Source organism: Parus major, chromosome 4 (assembly GCF_001522545.3).
Source record: "Parus major isolate Abel chromosome 4, Parus_major1.1, whole genome shotgun sequence".
Classification (NCBI taxonomy): domain Eukaryota; kingdom Metazoa; phylum Chordata; class Aves; order Passeriformes; family Paridae; genus Parus; species Parus major.
Genome location: NC_031771.1, coordinates 18,629,394 through 18,649,204, shown reverse-complemented (window position 1 = coordinate 18,649,204; position 19,811 = coordinate 18,629,394). Strand labels below are relative to the sequence as shown.

Sequence of the window (19,811 nt, the reverse complement as noted above, 5' to 3'; positions counted from 1 at the left end):
TTATTAATATGCTATTTAATACTGTGCTTATATGCTTCTATTACTATTACAGTAACCTTCTCATTTTCCCTCAGCCATGATATTAGAGCACAGTAATTGTCTGCATTGTGCACGTGTGTGTACCTGCTAAATGCACTAAGCTTTACCTGATGGAGAGGTAATCCTTTTCTCCTGAAGGTACCCATGGAACTAGCAATAATATGATCTTATGGGTACTGCTAGCAATATAACCCCAGCTGTTTGCTAATTTATAGCAAACAGCATTATCCTGACATTGTGTGTGCCCAGGATACCTATCAAGCCCACAGGATGGGTGAGAAGCCTGGGCCCAAAGAAGAATGTAACTTCCCAAGAAACCTACCAGCTCCTGAAAGAGCTGCTCATTTCTTTGTTTAATGTGCAGAAGTGCAGCAAGTCAAAACTCAGCATTTTGTTCTTGGAATGATTCCCACCCACGGGCACTAGGAAGGTTTAAGGTTTACTCAAATGGAGCCATAGAACCCAAATGTCCCCTGGATGGCCTGTCAGAGGGTGGGATGAAGCTGCTAGTGCTGGCAATGCTTTGGGAGCTCTGTACAGACACCAGAGACTTGCTGGGGCTGCTGTGACATGAATGAGCCTCCCTGGCTTGGAATAACTCCAGTGTCACAGGGATGCTGACGGGAACAGCCTGGCAAAACTTGGCAGTCATCCTAAGAAACATTTATGTCCAGATTTTTGCTCCTCCTCTTTGCCCTAAGTTATCCAGTGTTGTAGGGTAAAGCCCTCTTCAGCAGCAGCTGAGGTTGGAATGGTGGGGTTTGTAGTGAGGTACCTGTGATATGGGCCTGTGCTCCCTTTTGGCAGAAGGTAGTCCCAACCAAGCACAGAGCTGTAGACTGCAATTTCTTATGTTGTTGCAGTAGGATGTACCAAGGCTTATCTTTCAGTGCCTTAAACTGTGGCCAGGACTCTCTGCCCTGCCCTGTGTGCCAGAGGGAGCAAGAATGCTGCTGGTGGGAAAGCAGTGAAGTGTGGGGCTGCTTCTCTCATGCTTCTCTGTGATGCAGAGGAAGGACTGAAATACCTCAGTTTCACTGGGGAAATGCTCGAATGTCAGAAGTTTGCCATTATATCAAGTTAAAATGAGCATCTCCAACTATGACACAGCTTTTTCATGGTACCATTGAGCTGATACTTAATTCCAGGTAGTTGAGCAATCATATTTTCCCAATGAGATAGAGAGATAGAGGTCTCCTTCTATTCAAAATTTCAGGGTATCAGAGGAGCTGATTTTGGTGGCAGCCATCCCATCTCCTTTTCCATCTCTGCTTTTGCCAGCCCCAAGTTTTGCCTTTTGGTAGCACTGAAGCAGTTCCTTGTGGGTCAGCTCTTAATCAGGTCTTGGAGGTAATCTAGAAGAAAAATAGCTCTTTGTGTGGTTTATTTGTAAACTGGTTCAATTCAGTGATCTGTTTTCTAGTCCAGTCATAGGTTATGGCTTCAAAATATGAAATAGCTGGCTTTTAAATTGTTCCCATATGACTGTGTCTTGTTGCCAATATGACACAAGTATTTGTGCAACCTCACCGTGAGCTGATGTACGGAAATGGTTTGACTTCAGAACAAGAAGTAAAACAAAAATAACTGAGTTGTAAAGTTTTTGAAGTCAGGCCAGCTCTTTGATGTGACTTTAAGCATGGCTTCACATCCATTTGCAGAAGGAGCTGGCAGCAGGGAGAAATACCCCCAGTAGCTACTGGAGCTGAATGCTCAGTTTGCCAAAGCCATGTCCCCCCTGGCACAGTGGGGAGGGTGCCAGTCCATGGCAGAAACACAGAGATAGTGATGAGGAGGGAACTTCTCAAGTCCATTTTACCATCAGTTACAGAGGGATACAAAAAAGCCAGACTTTGCAGCTGTCCAGAACTGGTCTGATCTTTGGAGGTGCATTCGATACTCTGTCAGTCTGCTGCATTTCTGTGGTGCTGTGGAGAGATCCAAACATGGTTCAACTACTTAAAGTGACTTTTTATTATTATCATTATTATCACTACATTACTATTATTAATAATAATAATAACTTACTGCTACAGGGATAATGATAAGGTGTAGACAAATTAGCTAAAGCTGTAAAGTTAATGCTTATGAGCTAAAAGTACATTAAATCACAGCATGAGCACTTTCATCTATGCGTTTAAGGCAACTCAGTTTATATGCTGCAGTTTTACAGATTTATTTAATTTTCCATAACTTTTTTTTAGTGAAGTACTAAAAAGTACTTGGTATAGTTTACCAAATGTAAATTATCTGAAGAAGGGACTTGTTTCACTATTTGTTCTGTGTCTGGACATGACCTTCCGCAGGCAGCCTTGGTTGCTCACTGGGATCACATGCTGTACCATAATGTGAGTAATAAATCCACTGTGAAATCTTTGCTTAATATTTGAATGAAGTGAAAACATGACCCAGACTTTCTTTAATGCTTTATTTTACAGGGAGCAGAGTTTGTCTCTTGCATTTATCCAGCGTGGCAATCAAATGTAATTTAAACGTCCGGCTGATAATAATGTTAATGATTTTATTTTCTTCCTCCTTCTCAGATCTCCGGAAAACTTTCGAGCAGGAGCCCCTAGGGAAAGAAGTGTCCCTGGAGCAAGAGGTCCTGCTCCAGTGCCGTCCCCCTGAAGGCATCCCAGTAGCTGAGGTGAGCAACAGCAGCAGTGCGTGGCACTGGCACATCCTAAGTAAGGCCTGGTGGGTGGCTAATGGTGCAGTGACTTACAGCAGGGCATGACGAATGGGTGCTAATGGAGAGCTGACTGACTGCTGCTCATAGACAAGATTGATTGGGACCTGATTAATGGCTTTGGGTTGTGGTGCCTTGCTGGGAAGAGCTGCAGGTGGTTTGGTTTCAGTTTTTTCTTCCCTTTGAAAAGCCACAACTGTATCTGGCACTGAGAGGACATGTATACGGGGGAACCAGCCTTCTATCTTTCCTTTTGCTTTTAAAGAAAAAAAATAATAATAATTTATTCTGAGGGGCACCTTTCAAACATGTTTTAATTTTTAGTTTGCCAGACTATACTTCACTCACATGTATATGCACCATCCTGCCAACTTGGCTTGAGAGGATGTACCGTGGTACATGGGCTCCCAGGTAAAGCAGCATGAGGTTTGGGAAAATAGAGGATGTATCTGCCTAAGAAACCATCTTCAGGGCCTTAGCTGTTTTTCCTACCAGCTTTTAAGCAAACCCAGAGTGGGTAGCCTGTCCTCCCCCTGCAGGAGCCAGCCTGCCCTTCAGTGGAATCTGTGCCTGACAACATCAGTGAGCAGCAGCTTCCCTAAGTGCAGCAGTGCCTCCAGCTCCAGACTCACAGCTCACAGAAGGGGGTTCCCTGAGTCACAGGGGGGCTCTGAAATCCTAAATCCACTGTGGCTGTTAAGAGAAAAATTGATTGCTAATGACGGTAATTCCCCTATCTGAATTCTCTTCGGTTTTCCTCTACCACGCACAGAAGAAACTGTTGCCAATTTGCATTAGGATAAGTCAGACTGTCATGGCTAAGTAGCAAAGTGGTTGTCACTCAGCGCTGATGGCTGATTTCTCAGGAGATGAAGCTTAAAGTGCTACCTCCCCATCTAACCCGAGTTTAGATTTAATCAGAATTGCAGAAACGTATCCACAAACATCAAAAAGAATAATTAGCACAGGAGATTTTTTTCCCATTTTCTTGTTCCGTAGGCTGTTTTCTTTCCCCATTAAGATCTCTGAAACTGCAAAGAGTGTTTAGGTCTGCCGAGCCAGCTTGCTGACAACTGCAATATTAATCAGTTGGGTTTCGTCAGGAGCTCAGCAGCAGGTTTTTGTTTTCCTTTCTGATGTTTCTTTGCATCAAATCAACTTCTTGTTGTACCATGGCAGGAGTTCCTGCGCTGGGACATGTTGTTTGGGCAGTGCAGGGTAGTGCTGGGGAGCTTCATTTCCTTTGCTAGAAACAGATATTGACACTGACAAGTAGGTTGGTTTCTATGCAGTGCTACAAGCACTGCTGGAATTTCAGCAGCCAGGCCGATTGTTCCCTCAGAAAGGTCTGTTATACCCAGTCGCGTGGCTGAGACCCAAACTGCATAATTTAACATGATTTGTGGAAAGTGATCTCTGAAAAAATCCTCTGTGAGCTGCTGCCATAACAGTTGTGCTTTTTCCTGCCTTCCAGTATCCTGCTCACTCTGTCAATAGCTCTTCATGACGGTGCATTGACTGACTCTGAATCTTATTTGTACCACGGTCAGGGCAGACACCAATTAACACTTGGCAGGCTCAGAAATCTTATACTCCCTATCTGACATTCAAAAGAGCCATTCTCAATGTGGGTTTTTTTTCCTCTTCTGACTTTTGAAGTCAGAAGGAGATCAAACACCCAGATTGGACAGCCGCCTAATACAGCCTCTTTGTAGATTCTTTCCAACACTATTAAAAGAACAAAGACCTGAACACTAATGAATATGAATACCTTAATGTGACACTTTATTACAGCCACTTGCTGAAGCTAGTAAGATAAATTTAAGGAAAAAAAAAAAAAAAGGAAAGATGAAAGATAACTTGGTGGGTTGAAGGATTACATGATTATTTTAATTTAAAGATGAATGTGTTCTTTGTTTAAGACTTAATTTATTTGTTTGGGGAAGTTTCTGATATGACAGTACAGGTAGCTATAAGAAGGGCTTGGGAGAAGGCAGCCAGCAGACTGAGGCTGTTTTCCATCCTTTTGAAACACTGCTTTGATTCTGAGTAGGATAATGGATATGTTGCAGCTGTGAGCACCATTTCCAAATGCTTTGGTGAGCATGTGCTTTAGATTCTTCAAACTCTGGAGTCTGTGTTTTGTTTAGGTTTGTTTTTTTTTTTACTTACTGGCTTCTGAAGGAGTCACTGGATTTAACATCAAAACAGATGAAGAAAAGCTTACACTGTGAGGCTGTACAAAATGCACCTTCAGTGTAATGTGGTGCAGTGCTGGAGTCCAGAGTCCCTTTTGCTTGCTTTTACTCTTTGATTTCATTCTCCCCCTTCATTCTCTGTTGGGTGTCAGTTTGTTTATCTTTTTTTCCTGGTATTTCAAAGTGGTGAGAACAAGCATGCTCAGGGATAAATCCTTTCCTCTCTTCAGTATCTAGGGAATTCAGTCTTATCATTCCCAGCATATTTAATTGCAATTAACTGTGTCAAGCTCTTATGGATCAATGCTAGAGCAGATCTTAGGACTACTGAAAAGCTGAACCACGTAGCAACATACGGCTTCTCCAGAGGTCAAGAAGGACAAAGACCGAGATGGGCAGGCAAAGCTTTTAAAGCAACACTTGCCAGTCCCTCAGATCCACTAGTACATGACAAGCATTAAAGCAGGCTCAGGTCATGGGACTATGAAAAAAAAAAAAAAAGAAAAACACAAAATCCAAATACAAACAGATGTGTTAAAATACACCAGCCTTGGGGCCTGAGGCCAAATCGAAGTACATCTCCTTGTTCTCTTGGGACAACGTAAGGAATCGAGGGCTTCCATGGTCTCTGGAAAAACCAGATCAGCTTCTCTGCAGTCACACACCCCTGCCCACCAGCCCTGGCCAGTGTGGGTGTCAGCTGCTCCATGGCATCCCTCCCCACTCCCAGGTTCATTGCCAATATCAAGCTGAACAAACCTGCAGGTTCTGAACCATGCAGGTAAGTGTTTGGGCTGTTGCAGTGCATGGCAGCAGCAGGAGGACCAGCACAGGTGCTGTTACACTGAGGTTTCCGCACCTAGCTGAGGGGGGAAGGAGCAAACCCACATATTCCTGCTGTGACAAAAAGAGAAAAAAATGAGTGGACATAAAAACAAACTGCACCCTGCCCTAGCTCTATGCTTCTCTGCCTTCTGCTTTTCCCCCATGGGGAGAAGTACGGTCAGGTGGAGAGATCAGCAGTCTGAGCCGCCAGCCTCACGCTCAGTGGAAGTCAGACAGATGCAGCTCCCCAGCATGAACAGAAACATCCATTTCAATTCCACTCTGCTCTTTGTGTGCTATTTTCTAAACCTAACCTGAGAAGGCAGGAAGGATCCCATTCTGTGATGCTCCAACAGTTATGGCTGAGTTGTTAGCAATTAACCCCTTAGCTCATTTAACTTGTTCTTTGAAAGAGACTGGCGTCGTATTGCACGTGATAAAATATAGTTAGAGACACTGAGTCACATCAAATTAGCTCATTTGGGTAGGTTATAGATCAAAACACAAATGAGATGTAAGATTGGTTAATATGCCATAAGCTGCCAGATGAACTTTTGCATGGAAATTTATGATTTGTGGTGCCTTTAATGGGGGGGTAATTGCTTCTTTAATTTTAATTGAGGTGTTTCACAGAGTAATTTAATTGCAGAACAGGGTGTAATGTACAGTTTGGTGACACGGTTGGGCTTAAAACTGGATGTGATATTTATCCACATTCATGGCTTTAATTAGGAACTAGAGCAAGGGGAAAAGGATCACTGAGTCAAGAGGCAGAAGAGGGTGTTTTGCCGAGTCAAGATGACTGTGACACAAACTTTATTCAGCTGCTCTCTCCCAGTCAAAGGCTGGTGGAAGCTAGGGGCTTCTCCAAATAGTCAGCTCCATTTAGTTGATTATTTATATGACTGCTGTTTGCATTGTTTCCTGAGAGCCTCTTATGTTTTGCAGCAGTTGTCCCTTAATTGGGAGTTCATGTGTGTGCATTTCCATGCAGGTGTGTGTGTCACTGAGAGTGTTTTATATTCACAGCAGGAAAGTGAGCTCCAAGACAGACAAGTAGAGGAGTTTGTGACCACAATTGCTAATTGCTGAAAAGTGGCACTGCTCTTTGCAGTGCCTTGTGACATACAGCAGAACTGCCTTTGGGTGTCAGTGAGAGGAAGTAACAGGGAGGGGAAAGCAGGTTTGTGTTATGAAGGAGCACAGTCCAAAATGAATGAGGGCTGCTCATCCTTTGCTCTGGAGAGCCATTGGGTAAGGTCTGGCCATGCAGGCCTGTCCTCCAAAAGTACAGGATAAAGCACCCTGCAACTGTCAGCACCTGGTCCCCTACATTTCTGTCCTTTTGAACACACATTTTACCCCCCAGCCTACTGGTGGGTGGTTGAGTCATTCTCGCAAAGCATGAGGCATAGGTTACAACCTCCTGCTTGAAGGACAGGTTTGCATTTGGATTTGTGCTTTCCTGGGAAGTATGCTGACTACTAGATTATTAGATAGCCTTGTTTTTACATTTCCTACCAGTTCATTTCCACAGTGCAGAAACCCATGCCAAAGAGCTCAGGTCTTCTTGCAGAACTGCTTTTTCTGACATCTGACTTTTCTATGGGATCTAACCCTATCCTTCCTAGTCCAGTTCCATTGATGCCAGTGTAAGTGAGGGCAGAGCATGCTCCAAAGTGAATCCAGTTGCTGTATAATTCAGTTCAGGCAAGGGTGATCTGTGGGACTGGAGAGCAGTCAGGCTTCTACTTCCTCCATGAAGTATTACAATGGGAGATTTTATACAAGAGTACTGACATGAACCCTGCTAGCTTATCCTCTTCTCTACAGCTGTCTTCCTGTGGCAAAAACAGCTCTGGGATTCTGGTGTAGCTTACACAACCTACCTATCCACACACCCACATGGTGCCAAAAGTGCCAGTCAACATGTGGGCTATGGGGCTCCAGCAACTTCTTTTAGGTGGGAAAAGAATCCCAGCAGCTTCTGATGGCCACATAGCCGATGCTGTGGTTTTCATTTAATAATGCCATGATCTGTTCTTGAATTTGAGACTGTGGAATAAAGTTCTCCATCTGTTGCTACCAGTCCACCTCAGAAGTTTGATCTGAGGCTTCCCAGTTGTGCATAAAGCAAAGTTGTAACGGGGCCGGAGACATCCAGCATCTGTACGTGCACCCTGCAAGCAGAAAGCTGGGTGTATGTGTAGTTAAGGAAGTGTTTCCACAGCAGGAACAACAATTCTCCTTATTGGCAGCAGAAGCACAATAAGAACAACTGAACAAAACACCACAGTGGTTTGCATTTGCTGTCTCATTCTCAGTATGTTTTGCAGTCTCTCATAGCTGTAATTTCAGTCTCATTGGAGATCATTTCTTTCTCCTTTTATTTTCAATCTTAAATGTGTATAAAATATCTTTCCAGTAAATAGACATACAATAGTACATAGAGGACAGCAGACAGTTGCTGGGATGAAATCAGATTGAAAATCAGATAGCATTCCTCAAAGAGACACTCTCAAGGTTTTTGCTGGCTCATCTGAAAACTGCCAGAGTTTTCTCAGTCTCACTTAGACATCTTGTACTGTGTCCAAATCAGTAGTTAGTTAGTTTCACAAATGCTTTATTACTGGAATGTGTGTATGTTACAATCCAAGTGATGCCGGGGAGCAGAGATTTCCTTGTGGCTGTTGGAGGTGGTGCCAGCTCAGTAGGGACTGCTGCAAGGTGAGCAGTGCCACTGGGAGCAGTTGGCACAGCTGCAGAGAACACCAGCCACAAGCCAGCGTGGATGGGGAACCAGATGGAAAGCAATCCTGTGTCAGCCAGGCATGGGGAAGGCACGGGTGCAATGTTCTTGCCTTCCAAAATTACAAATTGCCTTTCATCAAGGCGAGTTTCTTGCTGCTCCCAGATGTTTGCATCCTGTTTCTTGTGGAAAAGTGCACTGGTGGGCTTTGCCTGTGTCTGGAGGGTAGAAGAATTGCTGGTTTTGGCAGGTGCTCCTGGCTCTGAAGATCACTCTAGGGCATGTTGGTGCAGAGAAGGCAATGAGCAGCTGGGATCCAGAACTCAGACCCTGCTGACTTAGCTCTTGAGATTGCCAGGCATGTAGGGAACAGCTCTTATGATCAAGAGGGCAGCATCTAGATGAGATCATATTCCTTTTCCATCCTTGGGTTTCTTTTGGAGCAGATGTGTTTCTGCTCTACCAGTTTCTAAAACAGTCACGCATACGCAAGTGTGCCAAGAGATTTAAGTGCCTAGGAATGCTGGTTATTTGGTATGGATAAATTTGTATCAGCAATTAGCTTCTGTAATAGGTTTTCCTGCGTGTGTAATCGCTTGTGTGATTTATGTTCCCTGTGTTCATTTAGTCTGCACAGAAGCCTGGCCTGGCTTTGCAAGTCTCAGTGTCTGTGTGTGCTGCTGCTGGAAACACCCTGTGGCAGCACAGGTCTGGCTGGCTGGCTGCAGCTCCCAGGTCGGGCTGAGGTGGTTATTGCAGTTTTCTGTTCTTGCCGATGGTCTTGCTTTTCATATTGGGTGGCCATGTGGCAGGTTCCTTCTGTTAATTAGAACAAATGTGCCAATTATGATAATGTATCTCCCGATACCAATCAGTGAATGATTAGAGACAACACATCTGTCTCTCACCAGGGAGCAGGATGACAGAAGAGACACTACAAGTTGTTCCAAATTACAGACACCTTGGATCGTGCCTTCCCCTGCTGGCCGCAGGGACAGCTCAGTCTCCTGCAGGCTGGCTTGCCAGCCCATTAGCAGTCCTGGATGTGCAGCTCCAGTGCAGCTGGCAGGATCCCTGTGCCTCATGGAAATGCAACGTGCATCCAGAGTGCTGAGGAGCTCTGACTAAAAAGTAGCTGGCTCCAGGTGTGCTCCAGCCTCCCAGCATCTGCAGATTCTCCTGGTCAGGTTTTCATGAGCCACTCTCACACCTCAATTGAGTGGCCTTCTCTTGCTAGTCTGCTTGCGAGCATATAACAAAAACTCTTTCTTGTGTGGAAAACTAACAAGAAGGAAAGGGATTTTGTGTCTGCTTTGTTCCAGGGGTTTAATATATGAGAAAAAAACATGCATATGTTGTTGTAATTGTAATTTTCCATAGCTGTCATTCCCCAGAGGGTACATTTACCCCATCCTTCATTGCACAGTTTTTGCCAATTAAATGATTGCTGTTATGATAAGGAAAAAACTGATCCTATGCTCTCTCTACATATATGCATGACCATTAGTACATTCACCAGCAACAGCTGGATGTGTCTGATTTAATCAAATACATAGAGCTAGGTGTTCAAGAATTGTTCTGATTATAGCCAGTAAATATACATCCTTAATATGTAGGCAAAAGCAAACATCTACACTGGAGCATCTCCAGAGGGATGAAAAATGGAGGCATGAGGGTATGATTTGGTATGACCTTGAAGTCAGGCTCTTGTGCACTTTGAAGTGCCCATTTATATCCTGCTGCTCCTCTGTCCACTGGCCTGCAGGTGTACAGGTCTCTGGCACAGAAGTGTCCAGTGCCTTAGCTGCCAGTAACTATTATTCAGGCTGCAGAATTAAATTCAGGATAAGTATCTGCACTGACTGGATTAACAGCCTATTTCAGCAAGGGGGCTGCACCTTGGGGAATGACATGGCATCAAAAGAGATCATTGCTTTTAACTTCTGTGATAATAGTTTGCATACTTGTCACTCATAAATCACACTGTCTCATTCTGCTTGTTTCTCTTCTGTACTTGACACCTGATCTCTTCCTACTTACGTGACAGAACAACCCTACTCCCACCTACTTTGGTTACCTCAAGAAAAAAATAATCTGAGGTTTGGAGGCACTGAACACTGCAGTCACCTCCACTATAAAAATTGGGTCCAACAGTAATTGAAAATAAGTACCAACAGTCTTGCATATTGTAGTGTCTTTAATTAGTCCCCATTTCTACAAGGACTGAGGGAGAAAGCACAACCACTAGAGGAGTGTTCTCTTTTTTGTGTTGCTCTACTGATGGCTAAAATATGTGTGAAAGGAGACTCCCACTGCTTGTCAAATCATCCATCAGTTCCTTCCTTCAGATTTCACATTAGAGTTTGCAACATTAACAGACATCATAAAAACCTGGATGCCAGAAGACTAAATTAGATATATTAAAGAGATACCTTGTAAAAGAGAAGGCATTTAGACATGCACACACAGTACTGATGTACTGGTAGAAAAAAAAGACATCCTGTTGTTCTTCAAACTTTTACTGTTAGCAAATTCTGTGAGACATTAGGTGAAAAGGATCTTTTTCCTAAGAGATTTGGTGTAGAGCCAGAGGCAATATACTGAATTATACAAAGCTGCTTTGTTTTGGGATTTTTTTTTTTTATTTTTTTTATTTTATTGGCAACTTCTCTTTTCATATTATCTTTGGTGGTTTTGCAGGGATGATAGGGAATTCAATGCTTACAGCTTTAATTTTGTCTACTCATTTGAGACCTGGATTGAATATGTATGTGCATTTTTGCAGAGAGAAAATGTTGCAGAGTAGTAGAAAAGAGAACCATGTGCTTGGGCACGGAGACTTGAGGGTGCCAAGGACTGCTAGACTAGGTTGTTGGATGGGCATACCAGAAATATTTTAAACTGAGCCTTAGACCATGTAGGCTGTAGTCCTGTCCTTACTGATGTCCTGGTGTCCTCAATGTGCAAAGCAGAGGAAGAGTACAGGCAGCTTTGAAAGTGGGATGTACACAGCTCTGGCAGTGTGTGTAGCATCTTTTACAGCCCTGGCATAACCATCCCAGAAATAAAAAGTGACATTAAAACCAAAGAAATACATGGTTTCTGTGTGAGAGGCAGCAGTTAAATGGCAGCATATCACTGATGGAGATAAGCTTCTGGCTTGTTTTTCAGTCTAGAATTCATGCAGACTTGGCCTGCAGGTGAGGAAGGAGCTAAATATTGCCATTGACTGAACAGGGGTCTGTCTGTCTTGATTATACCTGAAACCTATTAGGAATCAAGAAAGGCAGAAAACAAGTTTAGTCATTCTGTCAAGGAAAAACAGACTATTGACTAAGAGCTTGTATCTTCCATGGTGTAACATGATTGTTGTAGTGACAGAAATACAGCCTCCAAAGTCTTATTTCTTTTTCCTCCTCCCCTGTTCCTTGCAGACACACATATCAATTTCCAGAGCCCTTGTTGCACCACTGTCTTTAACTGAAGGTGTAAATCTTTGGAAGCAGCTCATACCTGAAATGCACTCACCCAAATTGGAGTAGGGGAGCTGGAGCTGCTTAAGGCAGGGCTAAAGGTGGGGAGTGGGTGGTGGGCACTTATAATCCAAGCCCACATCTGCCAGCACTCATCTTGCAGCATTGACTGGCTTTGTCTGGGGGTGAATTGAGCCCTCTGTGTTGAACACCAGGAGAAATAATTGTTTCTTCTCACTTAGGTTTGGGGCAGTCTGTACAGCTGTCTCAAGTGACTTTCGGGGTGCGTCAATGCTCAATAGTCTTTATAGTGAAGTGGGGTTTGGGAGAGAAGGACTTGGCTGCTAGCAGCTCACAAGTCCAGTGGGTTGATTGTGGTTATGTTTTTCTTCCTTTAATTAAATCCTGGGCACAGGCTGAAGTGATCCAGTGGCGTGAAGGCCCAGCTTTGATCCATCCAGGGCCCCAGTCCTCTCCTTCAGTGCACTCAGTTCAAATGAAAACGAGCTACTAGATTTGCAGCCAAATTATATTAGAGTGGCTCACAGCAGTCAGCTGGGATATAACAGGGTGTTTTCTTAGGAAGGCAATAAAGAGAATATTGTCTAGATTAAAAATCTCATATGAAAATATTTTTCTGTGCAACCAAGGAAATCATGGTTTATTAAAGTAAAATATAGCTTACACAAATAAAGAGGAAAAATAAGCACTGATGTCCTTGTGATTTCCTATTTCCTTGGTAACTGACTCTATTTTGATTCATTCTCATTGAAGCCAGACAATGTGCATGTGAGTGCAAGTGTACTTAAAAATATTGGGGTTTGTGATTTGTTAGTGCTACCCACTCTGCTATAGACCCTCATGGTGTTAGATCCAGGGCAGGTACCTACAGGGTTATTGCATTATTAGCTGCCTAATTAGGCAAGATATGCAAACCACTGGGTGAGATCTGGGCTGATTTAGGGTTTCTGATGGTGTAGAAGAATTTTCTGTTTGCAGATATGCTCCTAAGGTATCACCCTTTCCTTTTGGCTTGCTTCTGCCTCTGAAAGCACAGATCAGCTTTTCCCTGTACAGCCCCTGAAAATGCATTGATGCTTTCAAGGCAGGGCAAGATGGCTGTTGTGTGGATGGGTGGGACAAAAGGGGAAGGAAAGGGTAGGCATGAAGAGTGTTCTCCTGCTTTTCTGCCCTGGTGTTTTGTTTCAGTTGGTGACATTCATCAGGTGAGTCCTTCGTCCTGTGCCTTGGCTTGTAGTGTTTTCTGGAATGAGCAGCATAATCACAGATACTGTGTCTGTCCATATTGGTGTGACTTGGTGCTGACTCACTGCCTCCCCTCTGGCCCTTTGAAACCCCAAGGTGGAGTGGCTGAAGAATGAAGAGGTGATTGATCCCGTGGAAGACCGAAACTTTTACATCACCATTGATCACAACCTGATCATCAAGCAAGCCCGGCTTTCTGACACTGCCAATTACACCTGTGTTGCAAAAAACATTGTGGCCAAAAGGAAGAGCACCACAGCGACTGTGATAGTCTATGGTAGGTGATTCCTCATTCAGTGTTGCATGTGGATGGACTCACACTCAGAGCACGAGGGGGATGCACAGTGCCCCTGTGCAATGCTGGCTGCAGTCAGTGCCCAGGCTGGGCTGCCTGTGCTGCCTGATGGCTCACAGCCACACAGAGACTGCAGTCAGGGGGCACTGCTCAAATCCCTCAGAACTCTGATGGCAATGGTGTTCAAGGAGGAGCAGCCCCCTACAGAACTGCCTCATTGGAGGGAAGGCGGCTGCTCCCCTTGCTGTAACACATGCTGGCTGCAGACAGCAAGGAGCCACCAGGGCTCCAAAGCATGGCTTACTGCCATGTTCATGTTCTTAGTGACCCTTTTCAGAAATAAGAGTGAAACTGATGGAGAGTCTGTGCTTCCAGTGACTGGTAAGAGTGTCAGAGCTCATCAGAATCCACCATTTCTTGTATCTCTTTAAATAAGCTTATTTTTGGTGCCTACTTCCAAAACATACCCTGACATCAAGAGAAAATAAGCAAAGCACTCTGGGGCTGCAGTTTGTAAGCACACAGCCTGGCTTAAAACTAAACATCAGCGTGGTATAAAGCATGGGGATAGCACTATTCTGTGTCAGCATCCACAGTCCTGATACGACTGTGGCTGGCCATGCTTTGGCTGGGAAAGGATGGGATTTCCTCCTAGGGTGTCTTCCAGCCTGTGTTGCACTGCAGCTCTGCCTCACCAGTCCAAACCTTTGCCCCCATAGAGTTACTTCCACAAATGCATTCCAGGTGGGGGTATCCACCAGAACAAAACCTGCTCTGATTATGTGCCAGCTGACTGAACTGGTGTTTCTTACAATCAGCTTAATTATAGGATAGACAAGTAGGAAAAAAATCCCTATGATTATCCCTAATATTCATTTCATATTCAGGGTAGCAGTTAGATTTAATTGTAAGCATTTGCTTCTCTGAAGTTACAATGAGGGCTTTTTACTTCAGTTTTTATAGAAAACTGACTGAATTGAGTTGATTAGCAGTGCTTTTGATATTGAGGGATGGACCATGCGAGAGCACCATGTTTTGTAACTGAGATGAATGCAGAAACATAAAGATGTAGGCTTACTACAACCCTTCCTCATACACATACTGAATTTTTTTTCAAAAGTGTATTCAAGAGACATGTGTAGGGAGCAGGCATTTTTATGGGTTTTGCTGCCAGAGCTGCTTAAGGGTTGTGTCGTATCATAAACATTTGTGTTTAGGGAATCCTAGCAGTTAATATGTTATTACCCATACCTGACAATGACATTATGTAGAGCAGCACAACTGCTTCTTCATCCCTCCATCTATCCCAGAAGCTGTGGTGGGTGAAAAGGAGAGTCAGCATAAATATCTTCCCAGAGAAAAATATCTTCCCAAAGTCCAACAGAAAGAAATGTATTTAGTGTTAGCTCATCCTGAACAGCTTAGGGAAGTGCTGGGACATTTATGTATACACTGGCTATTTCCACAGAGGGGTGAGTGAAGTTGTCCTGACATCCTGAAGTCACCTTCTGGAAAGAAAGGAAAAGAAACTTCTCCATAGCTAATCAAAGCATGGGGGGGTCTCTCAGTGTCTCTTAGGTGGTGGGTGCATCTGAGCATGAGTGGGAGTGCAGGTTATCTCCCTCTGGAGAACGGTGCAACTTTCAGGGCACAAGCTTCTAGCTGCCAGAGCTCTCTGAACCTGCAGGGATTTTGTTCATACACACTCCACCAGGCACTTAAGGCTGGGTCAGGCTGGTTTTCAGGATAAGACAGGTCACCTGCCAACCCTAATAGTCATCAAGTGGTGTTTTTCATTCAGCATCAGCATTTTTTCAGCTTGTACAATGACTTCTGGTGTACACGTGGTGTGTTGGAGACAGCAGAGATGTGCCTGCTGGGTGTCGTTCCTTGTGCCATCTCTTGTGTCCACTGTCGGAGGACACATGACACAGGGCCACAAGTGCCTTGGGGCTGCCCAGGCTGGGCTGCTTGTGTGACCCTGCCCTTGTTCTCTCGCTTTGCAGTGAACGGGGGCTGGTCCACCTGGACAGAGTGGTCCGTGTGCAACAGCCGCTGCGGGAGAGGCTTCCAGAAGCGCACGAGGACCTGCACCAACCCTGCCCCGCTCAACGGCGGCGCCTTCTGCGAGGGCCAGAGCGTCCAGAAAATAGCTTGCACCACTCTGTGTCCAGGTTCAGTATGAGCAGCACACAAAAATGCTTTGTCTGTAATCAGTTGTTCCAGGAGAACTTTGCAACTATTAGTTGCAAAAGCTTCCTTTTCATTATTAATAAATCCAACATTTCAGGGAATTAGTATTCAATTGTAGTCCATAAGTAGATAAAACTGTGAGCACATCACATCAAGCAGCACGGGTTCCAGCCCTTCTTTCGCACACTGCTTGCACTGTGGTCTCAGCTCTAATAATTCAGGGGATCTGGGGAACATTCAGAGTTTCAAAATGTAGGAGATAAAGGTTGAGAGCTCTGGAAAAGAATTGGGATTCGAATATAGAAAGCAACTGTGATGTAAATATATTTGCAATGTCTGTTCAGTCCAGCTGTCTCAGCAAGTAAAGCATCTGGGATGTGGATATTAAATTTGAGGCAGATGTTTACCTGACATATACAATCGCCAAATACAAAGGCATTTTTATTGGAAAGAGATGTGTATCCCTACTTTTGGAAGTTATTTAAATGTAAACTTCTGAAAAATACAAAATTGTTTCAGGACATGCAATTGTAGTTGGTGACTTCTCTGTGATAAAATTCTGCCATCTGCCCTACTGTCCAGTGCTCTCCTACTCCTGACCCACTCAAATCAATGGCAGCAAGGCCATCTTCAGCTTGTGAAGTTTTGGTAATCCAGCTCAGTCACTGGAACAATTTTATGTATTGCTCTTCAGCTGCTCATTTTAGTGCTTTTGAAAAATTTGCAGGATTTTGAGAGGTGCTAAACACATTCCTGGTTCTGTTCATGTGAAATAAATTGGTGCCTCTAGAGATTTCTTTTAATAGAGAATATTTAACATTGAACATCTTCCTATTAAAGAAGAATTTCTGGACAAGTCTAACCCCCCACCACAAAATTTAATCACAGATTCCTGACTTGTTGCTTGTACACTTCGTGCACAGATAAACTGGTTAGAAGTTTATATAAAGGGCAGGAATGACCAGAAATGGGGCCAGGGCAGAGAGAAAGGAGATGTGGGGGTGAATGTGCATTTACAGGTCGGAAGTAGAAGAGCAGACTGATGATCCTTCTGCCTTGTCAGGAATGGCTGGGAATTGCAGACTGGCTTGTGCTGACATGTGCATCACTCTGTTTTGGTCTCCCTTTTGTGTACCCCTAACAAGTTGTGTCCTCTCCTTGTCTCAGTGGATGGCAAGTGGACATCCTGGAGCAAGTGGTCCACCTGTGGCACGGAGTGCACCCACTGGCGCCGGAGAGAGTGCACAGCCCCGGCTCCCAAGAACGGGGGAAAGGACTGCGAGGGGCTGGTGCTGCAGTCCAAGAACTGCACGGATGGGCTCTGCATGCAGGGTAAGTGCTCTCTCCAGGATCTGGGATGCATGTGGCAAAGCCTGAAGTAACTGCAGATCAGCATCTATGACCTAAACCACTTGTAGGAGAATTGAGTTAGGGACCAGTTCTCCGCCAGTCTGGACACCCCACTCCTTTTGCCTGGGATATGAAACAGTGAAGAATTAGAAAGAGTCATAACAGAACCTTCTACTGCCTGCCCTCCCCACCAAACAGCCCTTCTCTCTGTATTGGCTCAGAATCTGTCCAGAGAAGCTTGTCAGTGGCTCTTACAGCACTGTAAATGGAAAAATAGAGCATTTAGGGCAAAGCCAGCATTTTCAAAAGAGTAAGCTTGGTGAAGCAGATCAGCTTCTGGCTTCTTGCTTTTCAGGAATGGTGAGTGTGTTTCTATTTATAATAGTTACCCTCCTTTTCGAATTTCAGATGACTTGTGGTAGAAAGAGGTACACTGCATCAATGCAGTGCTGGTGCAAGCTTCCTATCTGGTCACCAGCATGCTGCAGCCTCATGAAGATCAGCTCTAGCTGAAGTCTATTCCACCTGTGCCTATTCACACAGTGGCCTGCCTTTCTGACTAAAAGAGAGAGAAGCAAAGAAAAGCAGGTTTTAAGTGTAATTCTGATATACACTGAACAATTACTTGGCTCTACACTCCATCCCTTCTCAAAAATGAGGTCTTTTCTGGTCTGCTGGTGCATCAAAACTCTCTTTCACGTTTCATTAGTACAATAACCCGACCCAGAATCCTCACATACAGCTCTTTCCTACTCCTTCATCCTGTCTCTCTGCAGTACTTCTCTGTTCTCAGCTCTCTGTTGTCCAAAGAGTTGTGGCTGTACCCATCCAATACCTCTGTGTCTAGATCATAAAATGCTTAGAGTTCTGTCATAAAAAAGGAGTAAAGAATTCTTGCTCTCTGAGGCAGGTTATTTTTGACTGAAATATTCATGATGACAGAAAATGACACTACCAGCTAATAAATTGGTCTTCTCTTTGAATTAGTGCTATATAGGATAGTTACCATGTTGGTAGTGACCTCTGACCTACCCTATGGCACAGCGTGGCCATTTACTTTGAGGTTTCCCAGATTTAGAAATACCTTTCTCACTTGGCTCACACAAGTGTTTCCATCATGTTAAAAGCTATTAGTCAATGTCAGCAGCCTATAAAGCTGTAATCCCTCAAAACACTTGTTTTTATGGTGAAATTGGAAAGGTAACACTCAGAATGCCTCTCTTTTTCATTTCTAAGGATAGGGAAAAAAATCCAGCTCTGTCTTACTATATAAACCTTGGTGATTTTTATTGTATGGAGGCTAATGCACCCCTAGTTCCAGCAGTGTTAATAAGTCATTATGGCAAATTAGGAGGAAAAGATGCATTTCCCCACACAGAAGAGCTCTCCACTATCAGATTATATTTAGACAGGTGTATGTCATCTTTGTGTATGTGCATAAAGAGAGCCATTTAAGCAGAAATCTTGTGGAAAAGTAGATATAATAGTACAGCAGAATAAAAGCCCTGTAGGGATCTCATTTATCTGTTGATGGTATATTGCATTTTATTTGTGAAAGTGGATGCTGAGTATAAAGCAGAGGTCTTCAGCAGGAAGAAAGGGTGAAACTGTTGTGAATTCTATTCTGCTTCATATATATGTATATAAAAAATGGTAATGAAAAATATGCAGTCACATAATGACCTGCTTAGCTGCAGGGGCTGTGATAATCCTTCAGTGCTGGAATTTAATGGCAGTGTTTTAATGGTGTCTTTATACTCTCAGGGTTTCATATACCTGTAAAACTTCCAGTCCTGCTCCCTGATCCATCACTGCTGAGAAGATTGATTTGCTGTACTCTGTGGCAGTATGCCTGCTGCTTGCTCTCTCTCTCTCCTTCTCTCTCTTTTTCTTTATTTATCTTTCTCAGTTTATGCAAAATCAATCTGAACACTTACATTTTTGCCCGTGTGGATTTAGATTCATAGAAAATCTGCCTTCTGAGCCAGGAAGACACACAGCACTCCTTTTACTCCTAAAACAACACGTCTTTTTCTGCATTGTTTGAAGCTTTAGGGTTCTGCCCTGGAACTGACAATTCTCCTAGCCCAGGCACCTGTAGATTCACAACAGTCTTTTCCAGTGGCTTCATGCCACTGAGTCTGGCATGGCACCTGTTGCATGGAGGAAGCTTCAGCCACCTTTTCTCTGTGGCCACAGCCCTCTGGGAGATTTGTTGGCCAGCTGCTTACCTGCACCATAGTCAAATCCTGTTCCTAGGTGCCCTGGTGTTGCCTCCTTAATGTCAGTCTTTAGTGAGAGCTTGAAGGTTGACACCTCAAGGGTGTAGTTGAGGTCAAAGAATTAGCAGGCAGATACTCTTAGCCTGTTGCTCTGACAAAAACTCACTTGTAAATATATATCTCTATATAGCTGTGTGTAAAATTTATCCTGGAAAATGCTGGATTGAATGAGTCTAATTTACAAGTCCCTTCTCTTCCAGTCTATTATTCACTTCAGTAGCATCAGCTGGATAAATCAATAAGCCCTTTCATCAGACTGCCCCTGCTCCAGCAAAGAGCACAAGTCTGCACCACTATCGATTTCTGTGGGGATAAAAACAGTGGAGCTTTCTCCATCCCTTGTAATTACAGTATTTTACACCCAAAGCTGTAGTTTGTGCTTACCACTAACTGTGGCATTTCTCATGCAACTCTGCTGTTTCATTTATTCAGACTAATCATCCTGCTGGTAC

At 43.9% G+C, this 19,811-nt stretch overlaps 1 protein-coding gene across 2 annotated transcripts in view; it reads left to right on the top strand.

Moving 5' to 3' along the window:
* The window catches only part of UNC5C (unc-5 netrin receptor C), a 243,244-nt gene that overhangs the window by 184,714 nt on the left and 38,719 nt on the right, over positions 1–19,811 (top strand). For both annotated transcript variants that reach the window (XM_015625754.3, XM_015625753.2), the window contains exons 4-7: positions 2,583–2,686; positions 13,336–13,516; positions 15,541–15,708; positions 16,895–17,059. In XM_015625754.3, the coding sequence (XP_015481240.1) occupies positions 2,583–2,686; positions 13,336–13,516; positions 15,541–15,708; positions 16,895–17,059 (618 nt within the window). The remainder of the gene's footprint in view (positions 1–2,582; positions 2,687–13,335; positions 13,517–15,540; positions 15,709–16,894; positions 17,060–19,811) is intronic.